The sequence below is a fragment of the Coturnix japonica genome, chromosome 34 (assembly GCF_054131305.1).
Source record: "Coturnix japonica strain WE chromosome 34, WE-NBRP24, whole genome shotgun sequence".
In the NCBI taxonomy this organism is placed as follows: domain Eukaryota; kingdom Metazoa; phylum Chordata; class Aves; order Galliformes; family Phasianidae; genus Coturnix; species Coturnix japonica.
In genome coordinates this window covers 4376507-4399175 of record NC_140696.1, presented here as the reverse complement: position 1 = coordinate 4399175, position 22669 = coordinate 4376507, and the positions used below count along the sequence as shown (strand labels likewise).

The 22669-nt window shown below is 44.4% G+C and overlaps 1 protein-coding gene across 1 annotated transcript in view; it reads left to right on the top strand.

Annotated features, from left to right (window-relative positions):
• The first annotated feature begins 844 nt into the window (after positions 1–844).
• CLMP (CXADR like cell adhesion molecule) overlaps positions 845–22669 on the top strand; it is a 34777-nt gene continuing 12952 nt past the window's right edge. The window contains exon 1 of the mRNA XM_015884061.3: positions 845–1258. Coding sequence (XP_015739547.2) covers positions 1111–1258 — 148 coding nt within the window. The 5' untranslated portion in view covers positions 845–1110. The remainder of the gene's footprint in view (positions 1259–22669) is intronic.

The window sequence follows — 22669 nt, the reverse complement described above, 5'->3', positions numbered from 1 at the left end:
AGAGCTTATTGTAGCCCTGGTGTTAGCATAGCTGTGGCAACAGATTGTCACAGAGCAGCCATCTGAACACTCTATCAGCTCCTTGGTTGCTTTCACATCTCCTGTGGTCTTCCAGGTGGCCAACAAGACCATTCTGTTCCTATCTGTGTGGGGAGGCTGCAAGGTCTTGGTTTATCTGTGCGGGAGATGTACCCCAGGGTACACAGGTAAAGGTGTAAGCATGCCCTGTGTGCATGAAGTACAACAGATCAGAGCAGGTGTGTGTATAAAACACCATTCCCACGGCCCTGCTGGGAGCAGTGAGGTTTAGAAGCATTTTAGTGAAGCATTAAAAAGTTCATTTCTGGCTGTTTCAGCTCAAAGGTGGACAGAGCTGCCCGTGAGCTCTGCTCCCTATCACATTGGGAACTGTTTCATCTTCACAGCAGAAAACCTGGTAAAGCTGAGGGACTATTTCTTAATCATCCATGGTCTGATCAAATCTTAGGATTTTTTTCTCCTAGAGACTCAGACCTACTCAGAAAGGAAAACTAATATAGATAGGAAGTAAACCTTCAGTAAGACCAAAAGCTGTAATTCTGGAGCTTAGCTGCTATGTAGACATTGTATATATTGAATGTATACGTGTGTTTGTAGCTCTGAAGATCATTTCTGCTTTCCCCAAGAGCCGCTGAGGGATGAATCTGATTTTTTTCCATGCTGCCTCCAAACTTAACCGCTCCGACACTCGTAAAATCCTTCCATCTCCTCCCGAGGTAAATCTCTATATGTCACTGCTAGAAGTTAGCTCTACCTCACCCACATGACTGGTCTTCACTATTAATCCCAGCTGATGGCAGGGAGGGGCTCTTCTGGGAGGCAGCCATGTGGTGAACATTGAGCGCAGTGTTTTCCCCCGCTTCTCTCCTTTCCTTTTCAGACGTGCAAAATCACTCCGTGCTGCTGTCGATGTGAACTCCTTGCTGCTCTGTCTCTTCTCTTCCAGACTCCAGGCCCTGAATTAACAGCCATAGATCTGTGAGCTCTGGCTGAATCTGGACGGAATATGGACAAGGAGATGAATATCAGAAGGGAAGAAAGAGTGAAGTTGGTTATTTCTCTGGCACATGGATGCAATTACTCTCGGCGCATTCCAGAGGCGTTCTTTTGAATCCCGTGCAGGTCTGCCTGCTGTTCATGGGAGACAGAAGGAAGAAGGGAGGAAAAGTCCCTTTCTTACTCGGAGACGGAATGTCTGCACTTTCCATCTTCTTTTTAGGTAGGTTGGTTTTTTGCTGTTTAATCCAACTTCCACCCGCCCCTCTCTGTGCGACTGAAATTCATTTCTCATGAGCTATTTGGATCTGCGGAGGAAAAAAACTTATGGCAAACTCTGTTTTCAGTGTTGTTTGGATTCAGTGCTTTTTGTGTTGGTTTAGTTATTAGCAGGTTGATGGCCGGGGACCTTTTAGTACCCAGATTCGTTATGTTTCCTTCGTTTAGGAGTCATGGTCATACAGACCCCTCTTGGAATGTGTGTTTTTAGTTTAAAAAGGGCAACGTTTTTTGAGCGTTGTACCACTAAGGGGTTTGAACTTCTTCGGTAAAACAAGGTGAACAAAATGTCTTTGTTCCAGCCGTAGTGTCGGATTCGTTTCCCTGTTTTGCTTTGCTCAAATATTTAACGTTCAGGTTTTTAGAATAAAAAAAAGGGTTATTGTTTCCAATTGATGCCTCTGATTAAAAACAGATGTGTTGAAGTGCGAGAGGGAGGAGTTAAGGGGGGAAAGAATAGGAGAAGGAGGGGGAAACAAAAGGGAGAAAGCAAGAAAAAGGGAGGGAAAAGGGCTGCTGAAATAAAGGGGGGAAAGATAGAAGTTATTGGTTAAATAGGAGCAGAAAACTGGGGAGAGAGACTGAAGGGCTGAACAGAGCTGTCTGGTAAAGCCTGTAAAGAAAGGGTTTGCAGTCCTGTGGTCTGTTGAGGGGGGGGACTTGCACATGGGACTGACTCAGAAGCAGCCTGGGTATCTGCATCTCCAGAGGCACTGGGATGTGATGAGTGAGCTTCTGTCTTCACTCTGCTCACCACATAGTGCTGACAAACAGACAGCTCTGAAATCTGTTGTGGTTGAGCAAATCTGATTCCTGGGTCCTCCTGCCCCCCCAAAACCCTGGGTACTGGTGTGAATGGGGCACAAGTCTTTGATTCCCATGGAAGAGCTAAGCCCCGCAGGGTGATGGGCTGATGTGGGTGGATACAGTTAAAATAAAGGCTTCAGACAGGATGATAGGAAGAAATGCTGTGGGAAGCAGCCTTCATTTAGACTCACAGGTGTGAAACGTGGACCAGCCAGATTTCTAAATGCCCAAAAGTCTTCCTGCAGAGGCCACGTGTTGAAGGCTTGGAGCAGTATGGATAAGCTGCTGCCACAGGAGTGTTGTAGTGATAAGAGTAACTCTCTTTTGTGTGACCACTGCTGGTTTTATCTGGGGAACACAATGGCCTTTAACCATTCTTCTTTCTTTGGGATCTCTGTAATGCTTACAAGGCATAAGCCCAGCAGAGGAGACAAGCCATGCCCTGAAGAGCTTTTGCACTGAATCAACATCCAAGTTCCTCAGTTTCTCTAGGAGTTGTTCCAGCTGTGGTAAAGGGAGGATGAGCAGCTGCCCAAAGCTCACAGCCAAACCAGGAACGTCTCATTTTCCTGGTGCTTTGTTAGTATTGAACTGCCCTGTGATTTACCCTTGTTGTATCTGCATTGTCAATGGGCAACAAGGTGTAGAAGTATCAGTGAGTGTGTGCTTCTGCTCACTGTTGAAGTAAAGAAGTAATGTGGAGATAGGAGTTTGAAGCCAAGGAAACCTCAAAGGAAAGTCGCTGGTTCAGAGTATTCATTCACACTGCTAGTATATGTATATGGTCCTTGTATTTGATACTGGTTACCTGTATGGTAAGTAGACAGCTTTGTGACCTCTCTATATGGTGTCTTTGGGAAAAGATGAGTACAGTTTAGTGAATGATGGCACAGGGAATTTATGTACCGTACTGAGGCTGATGGATATAGGTGCAGCCGGTAGCTCTGATTTGTGCACTTAGTCTGGCTTATGATATGGTGCACTCAGTGTGTAGGCATTGGTATGTTACACAGGAGTGATTCTGCTGGAGTGGACGCAGCTGTAATGGCAGCACTACCTTCTGTACAGATGTAGCTGAGCTCTGTTCTCCCAGCTCTAAGGTCAGTGCATCTCTTACAGGGCTGTCCCAGGGGTGCACAGTTACTGCACTGAACACCAAGACTTGATCGTCTCACTGTGCTGGGAAAGGTTATGGTGCAAATCCCTGTAGTGCTTGTTGGCATGAGCAATTGGGTCTGACAGCATGCATTTGCCTAGGTATCCACCAGATATCCTGAAAATCCTTGCTGAAATGGGAGCTGCTCTGCAGCATTTGGCAGTGGCAGGTCAGCCTGGGGCTGTGCTTTCCTACACTGACTCTCAGGCTTCTGAGACTTGCTTCCCCTCCTGCTTTAAGAGGCATCCTGAATGGTGCCCTGTCATGCTTCCTTAAAGCCCTTCTCCTTAAAGCTGTGCAACATGTTCCAGAAAAGCCAAGAACCTGTTCTAAAAAACAGCACTGCTGCTTCTAGTGGGCTTAATGAACTTCCTAATAGACTGCTTCTGCCTCAACTAGTAGAACAAAAGGGAGATGTTTTGAACAACTGGAATATTAAGCTGATGCATCTTATATCTGCTGCTGCTCTGGGTACTTCCCACATTTCTGAGGTTATGGATGTAGGATACACTTGCAAACTCCTGGTTTTCTCATGGCTCCTTCTGTTGGCTTTATCAGTTTGTTCTATGGAGTATTTAGCTGGGGTGATGATTTTGTGTCATGTTTTAACAGCTCAGAACAGGATCAGAATAAGAAAATAAGCTTCTGTACAGGATTCTGCCATTGGATTTCATCTTTTCCTTCATTGGGTTGTGAAGGAAGGAAGGTGATCACTCTTGGTGCATCGAGCCAAAGAGGGAGCTGTTCTTCAACTTCACAACAGCTGATAATTGCATGAGCTTATTTTCTTCAGCAGTCAACAAAACAGCAACTGGATGCAAGAACTGTTGGGAGGTGTGAATTTAGCTCTAGGACAGGGCCCAGAGCTCCTTACTGGAATGCTGCTCTAAGAAACCCTAGGGCAAGGGAACAAAGATGATATGCATCCATTTGCTGCTCTAGGGCGAGTTCAAGGAGGCAAGACAATTGAGTGAGCTGCTATCTGGTGGGATATCAGAGTTATCAGCTCTGGCTGTGAGATAGAAAGATTCTTTTAAAGTCAGGGTGGGTTTGCATCACATTCCCTATCAGGGCACTCAATAAGAATGTCCTCTCTTTCTCCAGCATTGCTTTCTTTTACATGAAAGCGTTTGGATTTCTGGCATTTAGAAAACCTTAGCTTTACTTTGAGGACTGGTTTCATCCCTCCTTTTCTGTTTTACCATAAGGAGAAAAAGGGTAAACCTCTAGAGTGGGGGAAAGCAGCAGGCCAAGTTAGGGTTGAAATACTGAAGCCCCATCTCTTATTCCTAAGAAATAGCGTGCTGAGGGGAGGCATGATTTCTGAATTTCCCATGTGAAACAATTTGTGCTTGGCCATTGTGCCCACAGCGGGCCCTGTTTATACAGAATTAGTGGTCTGTTTCTGTGGGGCACTCGGGGCCACTTCAGAGGGACGTTTTGTGTAACATAAGAGCAGGCTTCCCAGCAATGCCTGTCATTGCACAACTGGCTTGGAGAGAGACCCTGATGTTTATCCTCTGGATCACAACAGATGCCCCTGTCTTCCTCAAGGCAAACACAGGGCTTTATAGGGAACTTAACAGGTTTGCAGCCTGGGATTTGTTTGAGATCTTAGGAACTGCCTGAAAAGAAATGTAAACAGTCACTCCAACAAAGCAGAGAGTGTGTTTGCAAAAACCTGTGGAAGCAGATTGTTATGTGATGCAAAATGTGCGTGTTTAGTAGCAATGAAGAAGGGTGTTGCAAACTGCTTTCCATGCCTCTTCCCGGCAGTATTTGCTCCCAAAGCTTTAGTCCAATGATTCTTCTGGTTTGCAGCTAAAACACCCCCATCTGTTAACCAAGACTTGTGTATATTGCACAGTACAGATATGAGTTCTATATGTGTGCAAAGAAAGCTTGGCTCTTGGGGATGTGATGTGATGTTGTGCATATCGCTTGCACTAATCTGTTACAAAACAGAGGCTACTTTGGGTGCAGTGGGAACTTGGTGGTGCCCTGTCTGTAAGATGAATGGGTCTCCTTTTTTCCTCAAGCTGTTTCTTCATCTGTTTTTAGAAATGGTTATTTTACAGAAGCAGCCCAGCGAAAAGCCAAGGGTGAAGTCAGGTCATTGAGGTCTGTGAATAGAAGCTGAGTGGACAGGGTAGTGGAAGATGAGGAAATGGAGAGAGCAGGAAGCACAGCAGTGGCAAACGTGGCAAGTGATGGGAAGTCAACAGGGGGAAAGAGGATCCTTCAGTTTACTTCTTCAGTTTGCTTGAGTGGAATGACAAGGCAGCGGAGCTCTGCTACCATCAGCCTACATCTCCAGACAGGGCTTCAGACCCAGCCTAAAACACACTTTTTACACGGGCACAGTACAGAGAAGGAAAGTGTTGGCAGTAGAGCTCTGGCTGTGGATTGGCACTCAAGGTAGAGCTGGTCCTCGTCCTCTTTTCCAGAAGCTCACTGAGTACTGGAAGAGCAACCAGGGAATGTGAGTAGGATGGAAGCTGCCCTGCCTTGGCATAACACTGCTGCTAGCATTTCTAAAGCCCTTTTCCCTGTTGTCTCTGCTTTTCCATGTGACTAATTAGGAAAACTCACCTTTCCTAAGTCACAAGGAGGACTGAACAATTGTGAAATGCATTGAAGGTGATGAACAACATGGAAAAAATCGTGACAAGTCTTTCTCCTGTTCCTTCCTCTTTGCATTGGTTCTAATTAAATTTGTAGGTTTTTTTTTTTTTAAACTCAGCATTTCTCTTAATGGGCCAGACACAGTTTCGTGCCGTTAGAATTGCTGTCCTTCGAGAATCAATATACATTACAGAGGGTATTTTCAGCCTGGCTTTTCTTCCACGTAGCTGACATCCCCATTTTAGTGGCTGCAAAATGAATACGAAGCTTCACTGTGACTCGTTCCCGACTGACTAGGTGGAAAGGTGAAAGTTCAGCTTAGTGCCTGCAGTTTAATTGCCTGTGGTAGGAAAAGGTCAGTGAGAATTTTGTTGTGCTTACAATATATGCATTTGCAGAAGGGAGGCTGTTCTCCTGGAAACAGTCTTTTGAAATGGAGCGTGCACAGTTAGAGGCAACTGCTGGCAATGACAGTAGACTGCATGTGGTCTGCCATAGCACTGCTGCTTGTGTAGCATCCTTTGTGCTAAGCGTCATGTATAAGGGCCATGCTGGGTAGAGAATACCTAGGAGAGTAGGGATACTGGGAGTTCCTAATAGAGAAGGAAACTGAGACACAGGGGTGTATATGACATGACAAGGTAGCAATATTGTTGTATGTCTTAAGCCCTTGTGCTCTGATTCAAAACTGTTTTCCTTTCTAGAGTGTCCCAAAACACAAGCTGAAGTGATTAGTGGCAAGCAACTGAATCTGTCAGCCATCATATATCAGTGTCCTGAGCAGTCATTGAGATGAATTCTAAGAGATGAGAAGGTTTGAGTTATCCCTACTTAATTAAAAAGAGGAATCATGGATTTTATAGCATCAGTGAGCTAAGAAACTTCCACACGTAGAATAAATGTCACTAGAAGAGCCCTCACAAAAGAAATTGAGCTGCATGTGTTCAGTTCATGAATGAGTTTACCCTCTCCCAAGTGGAGAATGATCTCATGCCCATGATTTCCTTTGGCTTTTGAAGCTGTAATGTTATTCAGCAGGTGGGTCTCTCCTTACATGCTCAGGTAGCATTCAGTGTAAGAGGCTTCACCAGAACCAGTGCGTGAAACACCAAGTGGCCCCGTTCCCTTCCCCATATGTGCCTCAGCAAAAAGCAGCAGAACGAGGTAGTTTTCCAGTGCTCGCAATATTTATGAGATGCGTGTTGGCTCAGTCTCATTGCTCAGACTTGCTTAGGCTATTCTTTTTTTTTTTGCATTTTAAAGCCTTGATAAAATTTTAAAGGCCATAGAACTGTTTAATATGGATGTGAAGCTTTATCTGTAGGGTGGGGTGTTCGTGTGTATGGGGGGGGGAGGAACCTCTCGCGTAACACAGCAAGGCTTGACTATTGAACTAGAATAGTCAGACACTTATTTTTCTGTTCCAAAAAAGAGAAGAAAATTGAAGGGTTTTCAACCTTGAAGGCAAATCACTTTGTGACTTCATTGTTTAAATTTAGGTTTTGTTTTGCGGGAGGCTGAGGGGGGGAAGGAGGATCGTTAGACTCGAAGCAAAAGCCTTATAGCCCAGGGACTGTCACTTCTGATTACTTCCAGTGACACTTCCAATTATTTCCAATCACAATTCCAGGGACAAGAGGAAAAAAGCCACGTTCTCCAACATCAGGGTTTCCTTTCTGAACAAAAGATGGCTTATCAAACCTCTGCTGTAAAAGGTACCATTGCCAGATTTGGAAATCTGTTCCAGTAGGGTAATTCCAAAGCAAATCTGATGGGAGTGAGGCTCCAGGCCAGTGTCTGGCGGTGTGTCCTGCTGGGATTCTGCCTTCTTGGGTAATATTGGGGGATTGCTTCATTTGCCTCAGGCATTTACTGGCTCTTGGGCTCAATTCACCGCAGCAATATGCAGCTTCAGCAAATGTCTGTCTGATGCTCCGCGGGTCATAAACTATGAACACACAGAAGTACTGCTGATGGGAAAGCTAACTTTTTTCTATGCTCAAAATGGGAAATGTCTGCTGCTGGGACTCTGCTGACTTATTGGGTAACTTGCTGTATAGATTTTGGTGCAGTGATAAAAAGCTGTGAGTTATTATGCCCTTCAGAAAGCCCCTGGGACTGGAAGGCCGCAGGGAGGCAGCAGAATGACTGATGAGAGAGCAGGATTCCTCAGGGCTTGTGCCTCAAGGCCAAAGTTGACTGCTGCTGTTTCCAATGGCAGTGGCAGATGAAGGCTGACCCCAGCTTGTTGTAGGAACAGAAGTATAAATCTTAAATATTTGCTGGCTTTTAGCTGTGTGGGCAGTAAAAGAGCTCTCTCCCAGTCCAACTTTTGCATTCATTCTGAAGGTGTTGTTGCATTGTGCATCCATGTCTGTAGGTCTGTATTGAAGCTAGCATCCCTCGCAGCTGTGGCTGAGGTGTCCCATGTGGAACACTCAGTCCTCACTCCAGAGTCCCAGCATTTCTCATAAGGAGCTGTTTTCCCACATCCATTCAATCTGGATTGATGTTTCCACAGTACTGCTTTGTCATGCTCTGATGTGGTCTGTGCTCTGGGCAAAACCCCTCTCTTTCCTTTGTTTCCAGCTCTTGCTTGGAAACAATAGGGATTTTTGTAAGACAAAGCATAACTTTTGTTTTCACAAATACTGTATTTTTTTCTCATTTCTTTTCCAAAGGGGATTTTTAAGTAATCCAGAGCTCTGTCTGGTGGAGCACCATTCAGGATGTCCAGATTCCATTGTTGGTTTTGCCAGTAACTGTGATTTAAGTAATTGCAGGCTCCATTTTTAAGTGCCTGTTAGTTTTGAATGTCTCTGTTTCAAGTGGTAAGCTGCTTATAAAGGGCCAGTACTGCTGTGCAGATGGAAATGCAGAGTCTCATGAACTTGATGTGCTCACACCAACTACATTAGGTGCCCTTAAAGCAGTCGGGATTTTGGGATGCAGTTGAAAACGTTGGCTCCAGCTGCTGCGTGCTCCTTTGTGAGCATAGAGATGAAGCAAACTTTCTTTTGTGAGATGTAAAACGCTTTGAAGTCACTGTAGAAATGGAGCTGCAGAAGTCAGGAGTGATAAGCCTGTTAAGACACATCAGGCATCAGGTTTAATGAGTGAAGATGAAGCTGCAGTTCAAGAGATTCCCCATCAGTGTCACTCAGTGTGGCAAACAGCATCCCAGTGTATCTGGCTTTGTTAAAGCTCCTTCCATGTAGCCCAAAGCTACTCCTGGAGCAAACTAAGGAGACAATTCTGCAGCTGCTTGTTAATTCAGGCCCAATGTGACCTGGTACAACCAATGTACCTCTGAGCTCCTCTGCTCTGGAGTTAATGATCCTGCATTGCACAATGCTTTTTCCTCCAATTGAGTTCCCATCTTTTTCTTATTTAGTAATGCCTTGGGCATGTTGTTTCCATTGTGGGATGGTGATGAATACATACCCATTAGAAAAAGGCACTGAATGCAGTGGAGGCATTCTTTCTAACTTGTCAGCAAGCATTTTTCCTTACCCCATGTCTTCTCCTCTGTGAAGTCACCAGGAGGAAAGGACAGAAGGCAAAATCAAAACGTGAATGGAACAAACCTTGTTGTACCAGATGCATGTATTCAGGATATTTTCTTGGTTGTAAGTGCTCTGTCACAGGGACCATTTCCTTGCTTGTTTGCACTGTTGCTACAACACTGCACACTTGAAAGCTCTCACAGCAAGCCAGAATGTCTTAAACTTAGTTTTCTTCCTGCTTGCTGTCTGACACCAGGCGCCAGGTTCGCATCTGCTTGTGTGAAACCCATGCGAGGTAATTCTACATCATAAATTCATGCAGTGACAAGGGAAGCCAGGAACCCCAAATGCTCAGAGAGCATCTGAAAAACTAACTGAGGCTCTGAGGGTGCTCATTGAAGGGGGGGGGGGTGGCTTTAAATCAGGTTTGGTTCTGGCCAGATCTCAAAGCAGCTGCTGCTTGCAAGCTTTACTTTGCTAAAGATTAGAGAAAGCAATGAGTTTCCCATCAGTTTGTCACCAAGATCATCTATCTTATGAACTTGATTATATCTGGTTTGAGTTCCTGTGATGTTTCTCTTCTTTACCTGAGCTCTTGGTGCTTTTATTTAATGCTGACTTAGCTAAAGAGTGATTAGTGGTAGTGCAGAGCAGACCTGCACCAGGTACCACTCTCTTCTACTCTCTTCTAAGTGCACAGGGCTCGTGTAAGGCTTTATCTGTTAGGCTCTGTCAGAGGTCATCTGCAGCAACTGTTTTAAAAGTGTGGTCCCTGGATGTTTTCCACAATACCTATTTATTTTAATCTTTTCTTTTAGAGGCATTTAAATCTAGGGAATATTAAATGCAGTTCTCCAGGTATATTCTCAATTGGCTTTTTTTCTGCTCCTGGAACAACCAGCCAGGCAATATTGGCACTTCATATTTTTCTCTCATATCAGTGTTCTTCTGAGGGCTCCTGAAGGCATGGAATGTCCTTTTGCTGCCTCTGAAATAAAAGGGGCCATCTGTTCTTTGTCTTTGGAAACCAATGCGCTGATAAAAACTCATGCTTTGTTTTAAAGAAAATAATGCTGATGTGCAGCAAACCCTTCCCCAGCTCAAGTATGTAATAAATGAACAATTAAAAAAGAGTTTGGTGCTTCAGTGATTATGTTTGTACTTAAAAGCTTAAAATTCATTATCAACTTTTAAATCAGATGAGAGAGCATGATGGAAGGGGAGATGGTTACCATCAGGATCTCTGATGTGTCCACACTGAATGAAGTCTAGGAGAAGGCCACATCTAGAGTGGATTTGAGTTACAGGAGATGATGGAATTTGGGTGCATGTAACTGGTCTTAGGGGAGCAGCTCTGCTCATTGCTTTAAATCATTCTGGAGCTTTACTTTTCTGTCTCGGCACTGTCAGAGCCTATAATCCTCAACCAAAGGAGGCCATCCTGCCCTACCAAGAGAAGGGCTTAAAGTGAGGAATCCCCTTCAGCAAAGATGTGGCAAGCAGACTGATAATGTAAAGGAAAGGAAAAATATCCTGAGCCCACATGCATAAAGCTACGGCTTGATTGTGATGTAGAAATAGAAACAAAATAATAAGAATTCCCTGAATACAGGGAAATGGTGGAACCCCACAACAAGCAAGTGCTTATTGCTAAACCATGCATTATAACAACAGTAATTGAGCAGGTAATGATTACGCATGCTTTATAAACACACCATCAGTTATGTTCAGTCTGCCGACAGGGAAGAGTTGATGTAGCAGATTAAGTGTTATTTCTGCATTTTAAATAGCAGTCACTGTTCATATATTCTCTATGGCTACTTTCAATCCAAAAGAAAGTAATGCATAATATATGACTGTTGAGAGTAGATGCCAGGGAAAATGTCCTAGACAGTTGGAAGAGATTAAACATTAGGCTTGCATCAATCTTTGAGGTGTGCTATGGAAGTTGAGAGAGTTCCTCCTTCTGGGTAGGGGAACTCTGTTCATTATCCAGCTTTCCTATCTCCTGGAAGATGGAGCAGAGTGCTCTCCTATGCTTAAGGTGGAAATAGTGACCTCCTGTATAAAGTACAGTGATTAATGCCTGAGAAATGGCATACATAACTCAATACTATCTTTACTGCAGGAGACTGAGCTGTCTGTAAGTCAAAGAGATGGGGAGGCAGGAATCTGTGGCTCTGTTTCCCTATTTAATTGGACCGAAAGCTTTGCACTGATAAAACTGAAATCTGTTGGTTGTTAATTTGCCTGTCATCTCCACCGTGATCCCAGCAGGTGGCTCGGAGTCCTTTTGGAGCTTTGGTTTCCCCATCTGTAAAAAGGGAAATGCCTTGTCCATTATATCATGTGTTTTACGGTCTTCAGATAAAACTATGCAGAGTATTGGTAAATAGTTTGATTATGTTTTGGTTGGTCTTTCCTTTCCAAAGAGCTTGTAGGCTGCTGTCTGTTTTCATTTGTATTTCCTGCCCCTGTGTTGAGACAGAGCCATGAATCCCTTCCTTGCATTTAGTGAAGATGAGCCATGTAAGTCCTTACTTCAATTCTCTATTAATTTTGTAGGAAATATGCTCAGCCATACCTCTTAAAAGAAGAAATGCCTGAGTCCTGTCTCCTGTGTTTAGAGTATACAAAACTCATATACTTTAATCTAAAAAGAAAATGCTCTTTTGAGAATAAACAGCCTGAATAAAACATTTCTGAGCAACCCACAACAACTGCCCTCCCTTCGTACCATCCCCCAAAGTGCAGTTTTCATCCTGCAGGATGCCAGAAGCTGCTGGCTGCTAAGTTAGGGGGTTACGTGAGATTTAGACAAATCAGACCATGTATTGTGCCTTTGTGCCTGCTCCAGTGCTGCCGTTACCTGTTATCAATCCAAATGAGCCTTTTGAGGATCAGTCTTTCTTACTTGGCTTATTCTGCATTAATGTCAAATGAGCCTCACTGCCTGGTGGGCAGATGCTCTGGGTTTGTTTCTAGATGTTAAGGAGGGCCAGATGTGGAGGGTTGTGTGGTCTGGGACCTAAGAACTACTGTTATCTCCAGCAAGGAGCCATTTGATTTCTCCCTCTACCAGGCAAACTTGGTCAGCTAAAATTCTTCCATTTCAGCTGAAGTAACACAGGAAGCTGAGACCTGGGGATAAACTTAGGCTTGAAACTGGTAGACAAAGAGTGTGCAGCTCCTGTCAGTGCAGATAAGGCAACCAGAGAGCAAATAGGCATGTTAATTATCAGTGCGAGATTCACACATTAAAACTGTGTCCCAGACAGAATGCCAGCATCTAATATGCATGTGCTATAGAATAAGAGGTGCAATAAGGGTGAGGATACCCGCTTAGCCTGGTATCCTGCTTCAAGTAATTAATAGGTGCTGATCTAAGGGGAAGAATACAGGAATGGGGTAAAGATAAGGTGAACTCTTCCCCTGGCCTGGTGTTCATAGACATTAATATGTTAACAGTGTTGTAGGGACTTTCAGAAGGTCTAGCTGCAGAGATTCAATGCATTTCTAGGTGTTACTTACACTAGAGGCACAGATGTATGCAGTTGCATCCATGGCCAGCACATGTAGAGTGCAAGCCATAATGACATCTCTAACAGGATTCAAATGCCTTGCAACTCAGAGGAAGACAACACTTACAGAGGGAAATATCTTTGTATAATTACATACATTGAGGTGAAATTCACTGTGTATTCATTAGTGCAAAGTTCATCACTTTGCTCTAGTTAACGGCAAATAGCCCAAGTACACTTTGCCATATTTTCCTCTGGCCCACAAGTTTGCTGTAGTTATTCATGCCCTGGATTCATTTCTATGAGCTGTCACTATTGCATCAGCCCCTGCCTTCCAGATGCTTTGGAAACTCTGCAGTAACCCCCATGTATGAGTATTTCACTTTCTTGCAGAGACTCTGTCAGTGAGTCACACTCCTGCCTGAAAGCAAGCACTAAAACAAGGAGCTGGGAAGTACTGCGCCAGATTATGAAAGGGTAGTTTAAATCAAATATCAGTAAAATTGGATATCCTATGGGTCTTCTCAAACCTCAGTGCTCCTCTGGGCAGTGCCTGACAATTCCTTCTGGGATTAAATCCTTCCTGACATGTAATCTCAACTAAAATCCACTGCAATGTGGTTCCATGTCAGGTGGAAATGGAAGGACACTCCATATATGTCCTTCCACTCATAGTATGCTGAATTGCAAGCTTACAAGGGAAAGTTGTTGAATATTAGGAAAAACTGTATTTACATATTTTAGGACAAATAGCTCATGTAACTTGATTTGAGTCTTTGAAATATATCTTCCTGAACAGAAGGTCAGTGTTTTAAATGTATTTTCTTGTAGCCAGATGCTTCATTTCCTAATGTACATTCCTGAGGGAAACTGTTCTTTTGCCTTTGCAAGTCTGTAAAACTATAATAGTTGGTGCTTGACATCATGTCTTCTCACTAAATGTGAGTAGCCATAGAGGTAGCTGTTATCAGAAAAGGAAATACCTACCCTATGTGTGACTCCTCCACACCAGATGAGGAGGGCAACAGAATGTTTCAAGGACTGCACTCAGGTCTCACTTCTGCTGCTCTAAAGTTGTGAGAAAGGGCAATGTTTGTAAGGTTTTGCTCCTGATGAGCCTCCTGGAGCTCTGAGTTTCCTAAGCCTCAGGTGGCTTAGTGAAGCTGGAACACCAGGTCCCCCTGCAGCATTGCAGCCTGTTTGTGTCTGCCTGATTCAGGTCAGCAGAAATGCGTAAACAATTGGAATGTGATGCTTTGTTCAGGAGCTGGTGCCTGGAGAGCTGTTCCTAGTCTGGGTCGGAGTAAAGGTCCCTGCAGTAAACCCCTGGCACAAGGCAGCTCTTCAGCTTTCTGAAACAATGCAGCCAAGCACAATTTAGCTTGAGGAAGGAATGTGAATTGTTTAAGACTGGGAGATGACTCTGGGCTATGCTTGCTGTCAGATATATACAAAGCTCAGTCAGAATGTGCTGTCTTGTATCTCTTGGCGCCTCCGCACGTTTTACCTGATTACCTTGTATAGTAAATGTTGTTTTATACGCACCAGTGTGTCCAGGCTGATGCAGACAGGAGGATGACGTGAAAGATGCTCTGCCCAGTTCAACAGACGCTGCAACTGATACCCTAAAAAGAAGGAGAGAATTAAGCAACTCATCATGTAAATCCCAGCCTTGGTTCTGAGTGATTCCTGGATCCTAACGCCAACCGACAGCTCAGGCTGGAGCCCAGGCTCAGGACAGCCCCTGCTCCGGGCACAGGAAACAACTCGAAGCAATAGAATGCAGGGAGGTGACTGACTGCCTTGCCTTGCCTTGGTTTCAGTGGATGAAAACAGCAAGCTTCGTCATGGGCCTTTGTTCTGGATCCCTTCTTGTTTGGAAGGGGTCTTTATTAGATAGTTCAAAGGACCCTATAGTCTAGAAGGCAAGGACCTTCAAGAGCCGATGAAGTATCCTACAAACACCAGCCTTGTGTGTACTGAGTTCAGAATCACATAACTCAGTGGATTTTTCCTTAATTCTAGTGGCAGTATTTCTCCCACAGTACCAGCAGTCACCTCCCAAAACTGAGACACCCATCTCTATAGACCTATAGAGCAAGGGGCTGTGAACCTTATGAAGCCAACAGATCTTGTTAGTGTGACCTGAAGTCTGTCCTAAGCAATTACTGCCAAGTTATCTATATTCCTCCATTTCCTTTAGGATAATTCTAATAGCCAAGTCTTTGCTCAGTTTGGCTTCAAACACCATGTCTGGCTTTGCTGAATGTTCCCAACTCCTTTTAAATCAGATCTTCAACAAAGAGTCTGCTCTAATGTCACTGCCTGCTGTCTGTGATGGTTCTTCCAACCAGCCAATTTTGGATAAGAATAGAAGATGCTCAGGAATAACATTACTGTAGCTGAGAAATGAAAACCACACACAATTTAGCAGGATTAAAACCAGTTATAACAAAAGGTCTAACACAATAGCTTGGAGTCTGTAGTTTGTCTGTTTCCAACTGGCATCCAGCTGACTACACCACACAGCTCGGTTTCGTCTGCAGACTCCTGAGGATGCATTAGATCCCACTGTTGGTGTCATTTATAAAGATATTAAAGGTTATTGATCCCAGTAGTGCTCCCTGAGGGACCATGCTTGTTGCTGACCTCCGTTTGGACACAGAACCATTGACCACCACTCACTGGGCATGATTTTGCAGCCAGTTCCTTGTCCGTCAAACAGTCCACTGATCAAACCCATGTCTTTCCAACCTGAAGAAAAGGATATTATGGGGAACCACAACAAAGGCCAAACTGAAGTCCAGTTATGAGAAAGGATGAGAACTGCTATTCTCTACTTCGTGCAGCACTGAAACAAAATATATTGTCTGATGGTTTAGCTTAATATAAGTAATATCAAGCCATGTATCTAATGGACATCAACCAGTCAAATTATATAGTCTAGAAAATAGGCAAAGAAGCAAAGTTTTGTGATGTAGTAACTTAATCCTGAACAGAAAAGCCTCAAATACACTCTGTTTTACAGCTGCTTTAGCCTTTGCAGTGCAGTTGAATTCAGCACATCAAGAGCCTTGCAATAGCAGGGAGGCACCAGTCTGCTGCTCGTGTTCATTGCATTTATTTTTCTTGCTTTATTTATTTGATCTTAAATGTTCTTTGGGGGAATCTCTTATCAGCTCTAAAATGTGGTTGCACCAGTAAATAAGAAGCAGTGACATTAAAAGTAATTGACATTAAAATGTTGTGACATTAAAATTAATCATGTTTGATGGATGCTGGAGACGGAATCCGCAAGGCTCCCGGGTTTATGTTTTAGCAAGTTCTGACATTCATTCTCCCCCTCAATTCTTGCAGCTGTTACATAACTGCCTTCCCCTCCTGCTGTCCCCAAACCCTCGTGCAGGGAGGCGTCACTGGTTTGGAAGGGAGAAGGGCTTTCTCAAAGGCTTAAGGTAAAAAGATAATCCAGCCGGGCTACTGGGTGAGGTTGACGATGAAATGGACCACTAGGAAGTTTACAGTGGAGCTGGTGGAGTTGCTTTGGAGTGTTTGCTTGCTGTGCTACAGCAGCTTGAGGCAGAAGAAGCCTTGCAAAACCTGGCACTGGCAGTAAAAATTGTTTCCTTTTCTTATTTAGTAATAAAAGGGGAAATAGTTAAAATTGTGCAAGGGTCAGTAGGAACTGCTGCCAGCTCTGCTCATGTAGCACAGCGCATGTTGAACTGAAACTGCGGTCTTTGTTCAGGACCTGGACTTTTTGGAGGAGCTGGAGGGGATGTGGTATAATGTGACACCCACGTTTTGCAGCCCAGTGGTGAGTGCCAGGGATGGCTGATGTCTGTTCACTGTTCCTGGGTTCCTGTTGTGCAGCCAGCATGGGGTAGAAATCATGACTGCCAGCTTCTCCCTTTGGTGGCTGCAGGTCTCTCCAAGGAGATGCTTCCCCCAAGCAGGGAGCGAGAGGGAGATGCAGAACTTCTTGCTTTCAGTGTTAACATTTTCCAGATTCCTTTTTTGGCGATGTGAGGCTGCAGGGGCCTCAGAGAACCAAAGCAATGCATTGGGCAGGAAGCCAGCTACCTCCTCACAGCTTGATCTCTGTGCTGGCTTCGCTTTCTGTCCTATTTGGAAACTAGAAGTAATAAGCTGATTTTTCTCATCCCTCAATGGACTGTGTTTGGCATACGGTGCCAGTCTCCTGTTTCTGAAAGACCCAACAGAAGAAGCTTGCATGGGTTCCAGTGTAACTTCACTTGTACAAGAAGCAAAAACTCTGTGCCACGGGTTAATTTTGGTGATGGTGAGAAAGCTTGGATCAACTGGGAGGTGTTCTGGGTTGAATTGGAACTTCTAAACTGTAGAACTAAATACTATTAAGGATGCTCCTGCAATGTGAAACTAGTTAACTGAGTGCCACTGGACAAAGTCCACTGGGCTTAAAATCAAGGTAAATAAGTGTCAAAATGTTTTGGCATGTACTTTCCTTCTCTTGTTATGTTTTGGTGATATCCAGGCTCCTGAAGAATTGTAGATAGGCTTGGGTGCTCACTGTTCCTACAAGTGTAGGGTAAAGCAGGGAAATTACAGCTGGGATATCAAATGGTGCTTTGCAGAGGTGCTGAATACCTGCAGCTTCAAATGCATTCCGTGAAGGGTAGGAGGGTAAACTGCACCTTGGGGAGGCAGAGGGAGAGCAGAGTGTTCAGTTCAGACAGGCAGTGCTTGCATCTTGTCTGCCTTCTGACTGAAAATGCCCTCTTAAACAAAGAGGGGGAGAGCTGTGTGTCAGTTTCTATTACAGAAACTTTTGTTTTCTAGAGAAATAAAACCAGCAGAAATACACGAGCGCTGCAGTGGCCAACCACGAGCTCTGTTGGCTGCTTCTTATGGCAATTGTGGCTCGATGATCATGGGAATTTTTGAAGGCCATATTAAACCATTGGAACCCTGAATAGCAATGATATGAAAAGTAGATTTCAGCTTGGAATAAAACAGATTTGGATGTTGTTGTGAAGAGTTGTGTTGCATTTCCAGAATCACCCATAGGGCATGGAGGCAAAGCAACAGAACTGGAGTGTTCCAGCAACATGGTTCCAGTTAGCAAGATCAGCACTGCTGGATAATGCAAACTACTCAGCAGATGGTAATATTTTACCTTAGCAAATCTGCCTTCATCCTGTTTGCAACTTTCTATGGTCAATTAATGATGTACTCTTCTGACACTTAGAAGTAAATTTCAGCCCTCTCCAAGTAAATATTAGGGAGAACTCAATGCCAAATGTACATAAGCATTTACTTACAAGCTCATCCAATTGGGAAGCAATATCAGGTGATATATCTAATTAACTACAAGAGCTTGGATTTTACTGTCATGTGGAAAGAAATTTAAGCAAGAAAACAACTGGTACCGGAGTAAAGAAACTGCAGCCAGCTGTGACCTGCTCACAGATACTGTCAGCAGTAAAAGAGGCTAAATTCATCAACTAAATTATGTGCTCAGCTATATCCCCACAGACCACACATGCTAGGAGAGCTGGAGTTTACTGTAAATGTGGCTGACAGATGGCTGCCAGACATTACAATGGACTTAATCATTGCAAAGCCCACCACCCTGGTCTGGCAGCTGTGTACACAGTGCGTCATGGCTGCTGGGGCCACACTGGGGTGCTCAGGAACCTCTCTGAAGCCAAGGCAGGAGAGCAGCACAGCATGATTTACCCGGGTGGTCTGGAGGCTGTGGTTGGAAGGCCTAAGGTTGTCACAGGGCTTTATAAAGCAGAAGGGGTTTGGGGAGGGCCCTGTGCCGGTTGTTAGCTAAAGGAAGGGTTGGATTATGCCAGGAAGGATGCCAGTTCTATAGTCTTTGTAAGCCCCTGTTTGAGGACTTGACCACCCTTGTAGTAATGCTTATCCTAATGTCTGACTGGAATCCCCCTTTTCACAACCTGCTGTTGCCTCCCATCCATTCCTTGTGTACCTCTGAGAAGAGTGATTCAGATTTCTCTACAACCTTGTTATTCCTTCTGCAAGGCTTACATATTCATCCCTAAGGCATGCAGGTACACTCACATAAATTTACAAGGACAGAAGTGAGGCACAGAAGCTGCAGCTTGTCCAGGAACCCTTCCATCTGTAACAGGGCTTGAGGTCCTTTCCCAGAGTTCAAGCTTAGATGAGTTCCCTGAGAAATGCCCACTGCCAACTCTCCTAAATCATTCAGCAAAATTATTCAATCATTTCTCTTTGGACTGTACTGACCTGTTTCCATGGAATGCCTGTATTCTTGCACCAGCACTGGAGATCTCATGTTCCCCAGTTTATATGCTTTCCCTTTTGCAGAAAAAAGTCCTTGAGGTGCTACAGCAAAGTGAATGTGAGCTGACAGAATGTACTCAGGGCAAATGCCAACAGCATTGTGGTCTGCACTGGAAAGGATGTGGGTATCAGGTGATAAAGATGATCTCTCCCATCTACGCAGCAGTGTTGGGACTGGGTTCAGTTTGGGGCTTCCCATTATGAGATGTGGATATATAAGAAATAGACTAGCAAATTCCAAAGTACAGTTGTTCACAAGATAGGAATAATGTAATAGCCTGGTTATTTTTTGTTCCAGGAATAGGCTTTAACACTTCATGTTATTGCTTCAACGTTTCCTGTTGTATGACAGTAAGTGCCTGATGTGTGTTGAAGCAAAGGAAATGAGTTGGCCAAGCTGTGGTAGGGACCTCAGTCTGATTAAGAGTAAGGGAAAAGTTCTTTGCTTTTGGGTTGATGGTCGGATCTCCTATGAACATTGACTGTATGGAAATGGAGAGCCCCAGTAGTAGATTCAGCTGTCCATGTGTGCCACCCATTCCTCCTAGGCTTACTTCTCTATACTTCACCTGACCTTTACAGTCTGTTTCCTGATAAGATTCCTGACCTTTTCACTTCCAATTAGCAGACTCATTCAGCTGTTGCCTGAACCACATCTTTATCATCCTCTTTCTTTTCAGTATCTTGGAAACACTGTGCTTGCTCACTAGAGCTCGATGATGTATTGTAGCTCTTAGCCAGACCTTCCTTGCTCTCCCTTGCTGCCCAGATGCCACTTCTCTCTGCAGACACACTTGGGGCATCCCTCACTCCAGAGAAGGGATGTGTGCCGGAGGAGAACTAGATTACTCTTTTGTGCAAAGGTCACAGCAATATTTGGCAAGCATGATGCTTGCGTGTTCTCATTCAGGGCTTCCCCTAGCAATGGCCCAAGGCTTTTACAGACTTCCCTGCTCTGTGAAGCCCTTGGTATTTGCAAACATGCAAAATATACGTAACGTGCATTTCAGTTGCTGCCATGAGAGCCCTGCGGTGAGCAGAGAAGAAAATCTGCTTCCCTCCCTCTCCCATTGCAGGGGTAGAAATGAGTGCTGGCAAGTAGCTGAACATAGCTTGGCTCTGACAGATTTTAAATGGTAATTTAACGCTTTGAACTTCTGAAACAAGCCAAGGGTTGTGATAACCTACATGAAGCTTAAAAAAGAAATTGTGGATTTGTGTAGAAAAACATTAAAAAGTTAGATTTTCCTTAACTTTTCAGATACAGAAACTTCCAAAGTAGCAAAACGATGTTCTTCATTTTCTTCTACTGCTTTTTAAGTTGCAGCAACAACATGATCAACTTAACTAACGTGATTAATGAGGCACTGCTGTGTAGCTATGTCCTTTTTCGGGCGGCAGGCTGTTGTTATGTGGAATAGATCCAGAAGTCTGGGGAACGTGGAGGTCTGGTCTTCAGCTCATAAACTACAATCCTGTGGGTGATGGAATCCTCCTGAGACCTCCCATCTCTGGCTATTGCCAGTGCACTGGAGTATCTGAGAAACAGAGATTGCTAGGTAGAGTATCTGTAACCCTACCCCTTCTAGAGTCACTGTTCTTGTTCCTTGCGCTATGCTCAGCCTGAAAGATTGCACCTTCTGTTCATCCCAGGAGTTCAACATCTTTCACAAGACTCATGGGGATGATGGGGAGGAGCTGCTGCTGCTGTTCATTTTCTGCCCTAGGCTAGGCTGTAGCTGAGTGTTTGAGATTGAGTGAGTACGAGGATATGAAAAGTGACAGAGTGCTAATACATTAGGCATTCATTCTGTATCATATTAGTAGCGCTTGTAGTGGATAAGTGAGATGTCATACCATGTTATGTGCAATTATGGGTGCAGAACTGAGCATCTCGCTGAAATAATGTGGATGTGCTGAACAGGGACCGAGGCCTGCACCTTAAAACAATACCCAACTTTGAAAATGCCTAAAATTCAGACAAAACATAAAGTTTCTGAGTACCTCCTAGTTTTCTTAGTACCCTTCCTGGCATGCTTAACAAGTTGAAGTTCTGAGACAAAGCAGCAACAAAGCAGAATCAGTCCAGTGCTTTCTGGTTCCCCTGTTACTTTAAGGCTATGAGGAAGAATTCTTACCGCAACAAGGGAATCAGGAATCTATCTCAACCTCTTTTCCTCCTTCCCATGTTCACAGTTCTCAGCTGTTGCAACCAGATCCTTCTTTTCAGTGTCCATCAACACCATCCAAGATGTGTCATCCTCTTGTGCTCCTCAGCACAAAGTCTTTTAAAGTGGGCAAAGCAGCCCAGAGATACTTGCAGAGAAAGAGAGAATCAGAAATCCTCAGGTGCTTCAGCCCCCCTGAGGGATCTGTGTTGTGTGGACAAGCTCTGTGCAGATCTGATCCACACAGCTGCAAATCATAAGCTGCATCTCTAAAAAGCTTAGCTGAGCTGTGTAAACTGAAGACACCTTGACCATTTTACTGGTAGAATGCCTGGACTGAAGGCTAAGGGACTTCACACGTTGCTCTGTACAAACACTCTGTGAAGCATTAAATAGGAAGATGCGGTTCTGATGTCTTGTTTGCTGTTCTTTGTGGTCTCTGGGGATATAAACCCAGAACTGCCTACTTGCACTTTATTTTAAAATGCAACAAGAAAAAGGACAACCACAGTACGTACATAGCTGCTGGCTGTCTCTGGAGATCCGGAGGTAATTGAATGCTTCAGTGTCTTTCCAGTATTCCAGAGTTTCTGCAGGCTTTGGACTCAGTTGTGTGTTGGTATGGAAGGTAAACTTCCTGCTGGCTTTTCCAGGGACCGTTCTAGCTCTTGCTTCTAGGAATCTGTAAGTCAGATCCTCAGCATGTATGTGGCCCTTAGTACTGTGGGACTGATCTTTCATCTGAATCTACTAGAGAAACCCCAAGCTCTCCCCCAGCATGTTGTATCCTTGTTGCTAGAGCCACTTGGGAGACCCAGACTTGTATCTCATTCCTGCCTTGGAGCAGTGAGATATGCTGTGCTTGGAGCATTGATAGGCACACTATGTGCTGGTAATAATGGCTATCCCAGAGCTTTCCTCTTCATCCAGATAAGGGACTGACTGGCTGCTCCCATACAGGGGAAGAATGGCCAACAGAGCCCAATGTCCATGCAGCAGAGTTTCTTTAGTAAGGATCTGTGTGCCGCCTGCCAGGTTCTTGCCCCTCCTGCACTTCTTGCTCTGTCCTTACAAATCTCTTAACAATCACAGGCTCTGCTTTGTGCAGTGCTGCTGCTTTCTCTTCTCTTTGGACCTTCCTAGCTCTGCAGTGGTTTCAATTCCAAAGGCTTCACGTCACCATTTGGAAACTCGGCAGCATGCCGGACTGCTCTTTGCTTTCTGCTTAACAGCCTCCTCCAGCCTCAGCCCCAG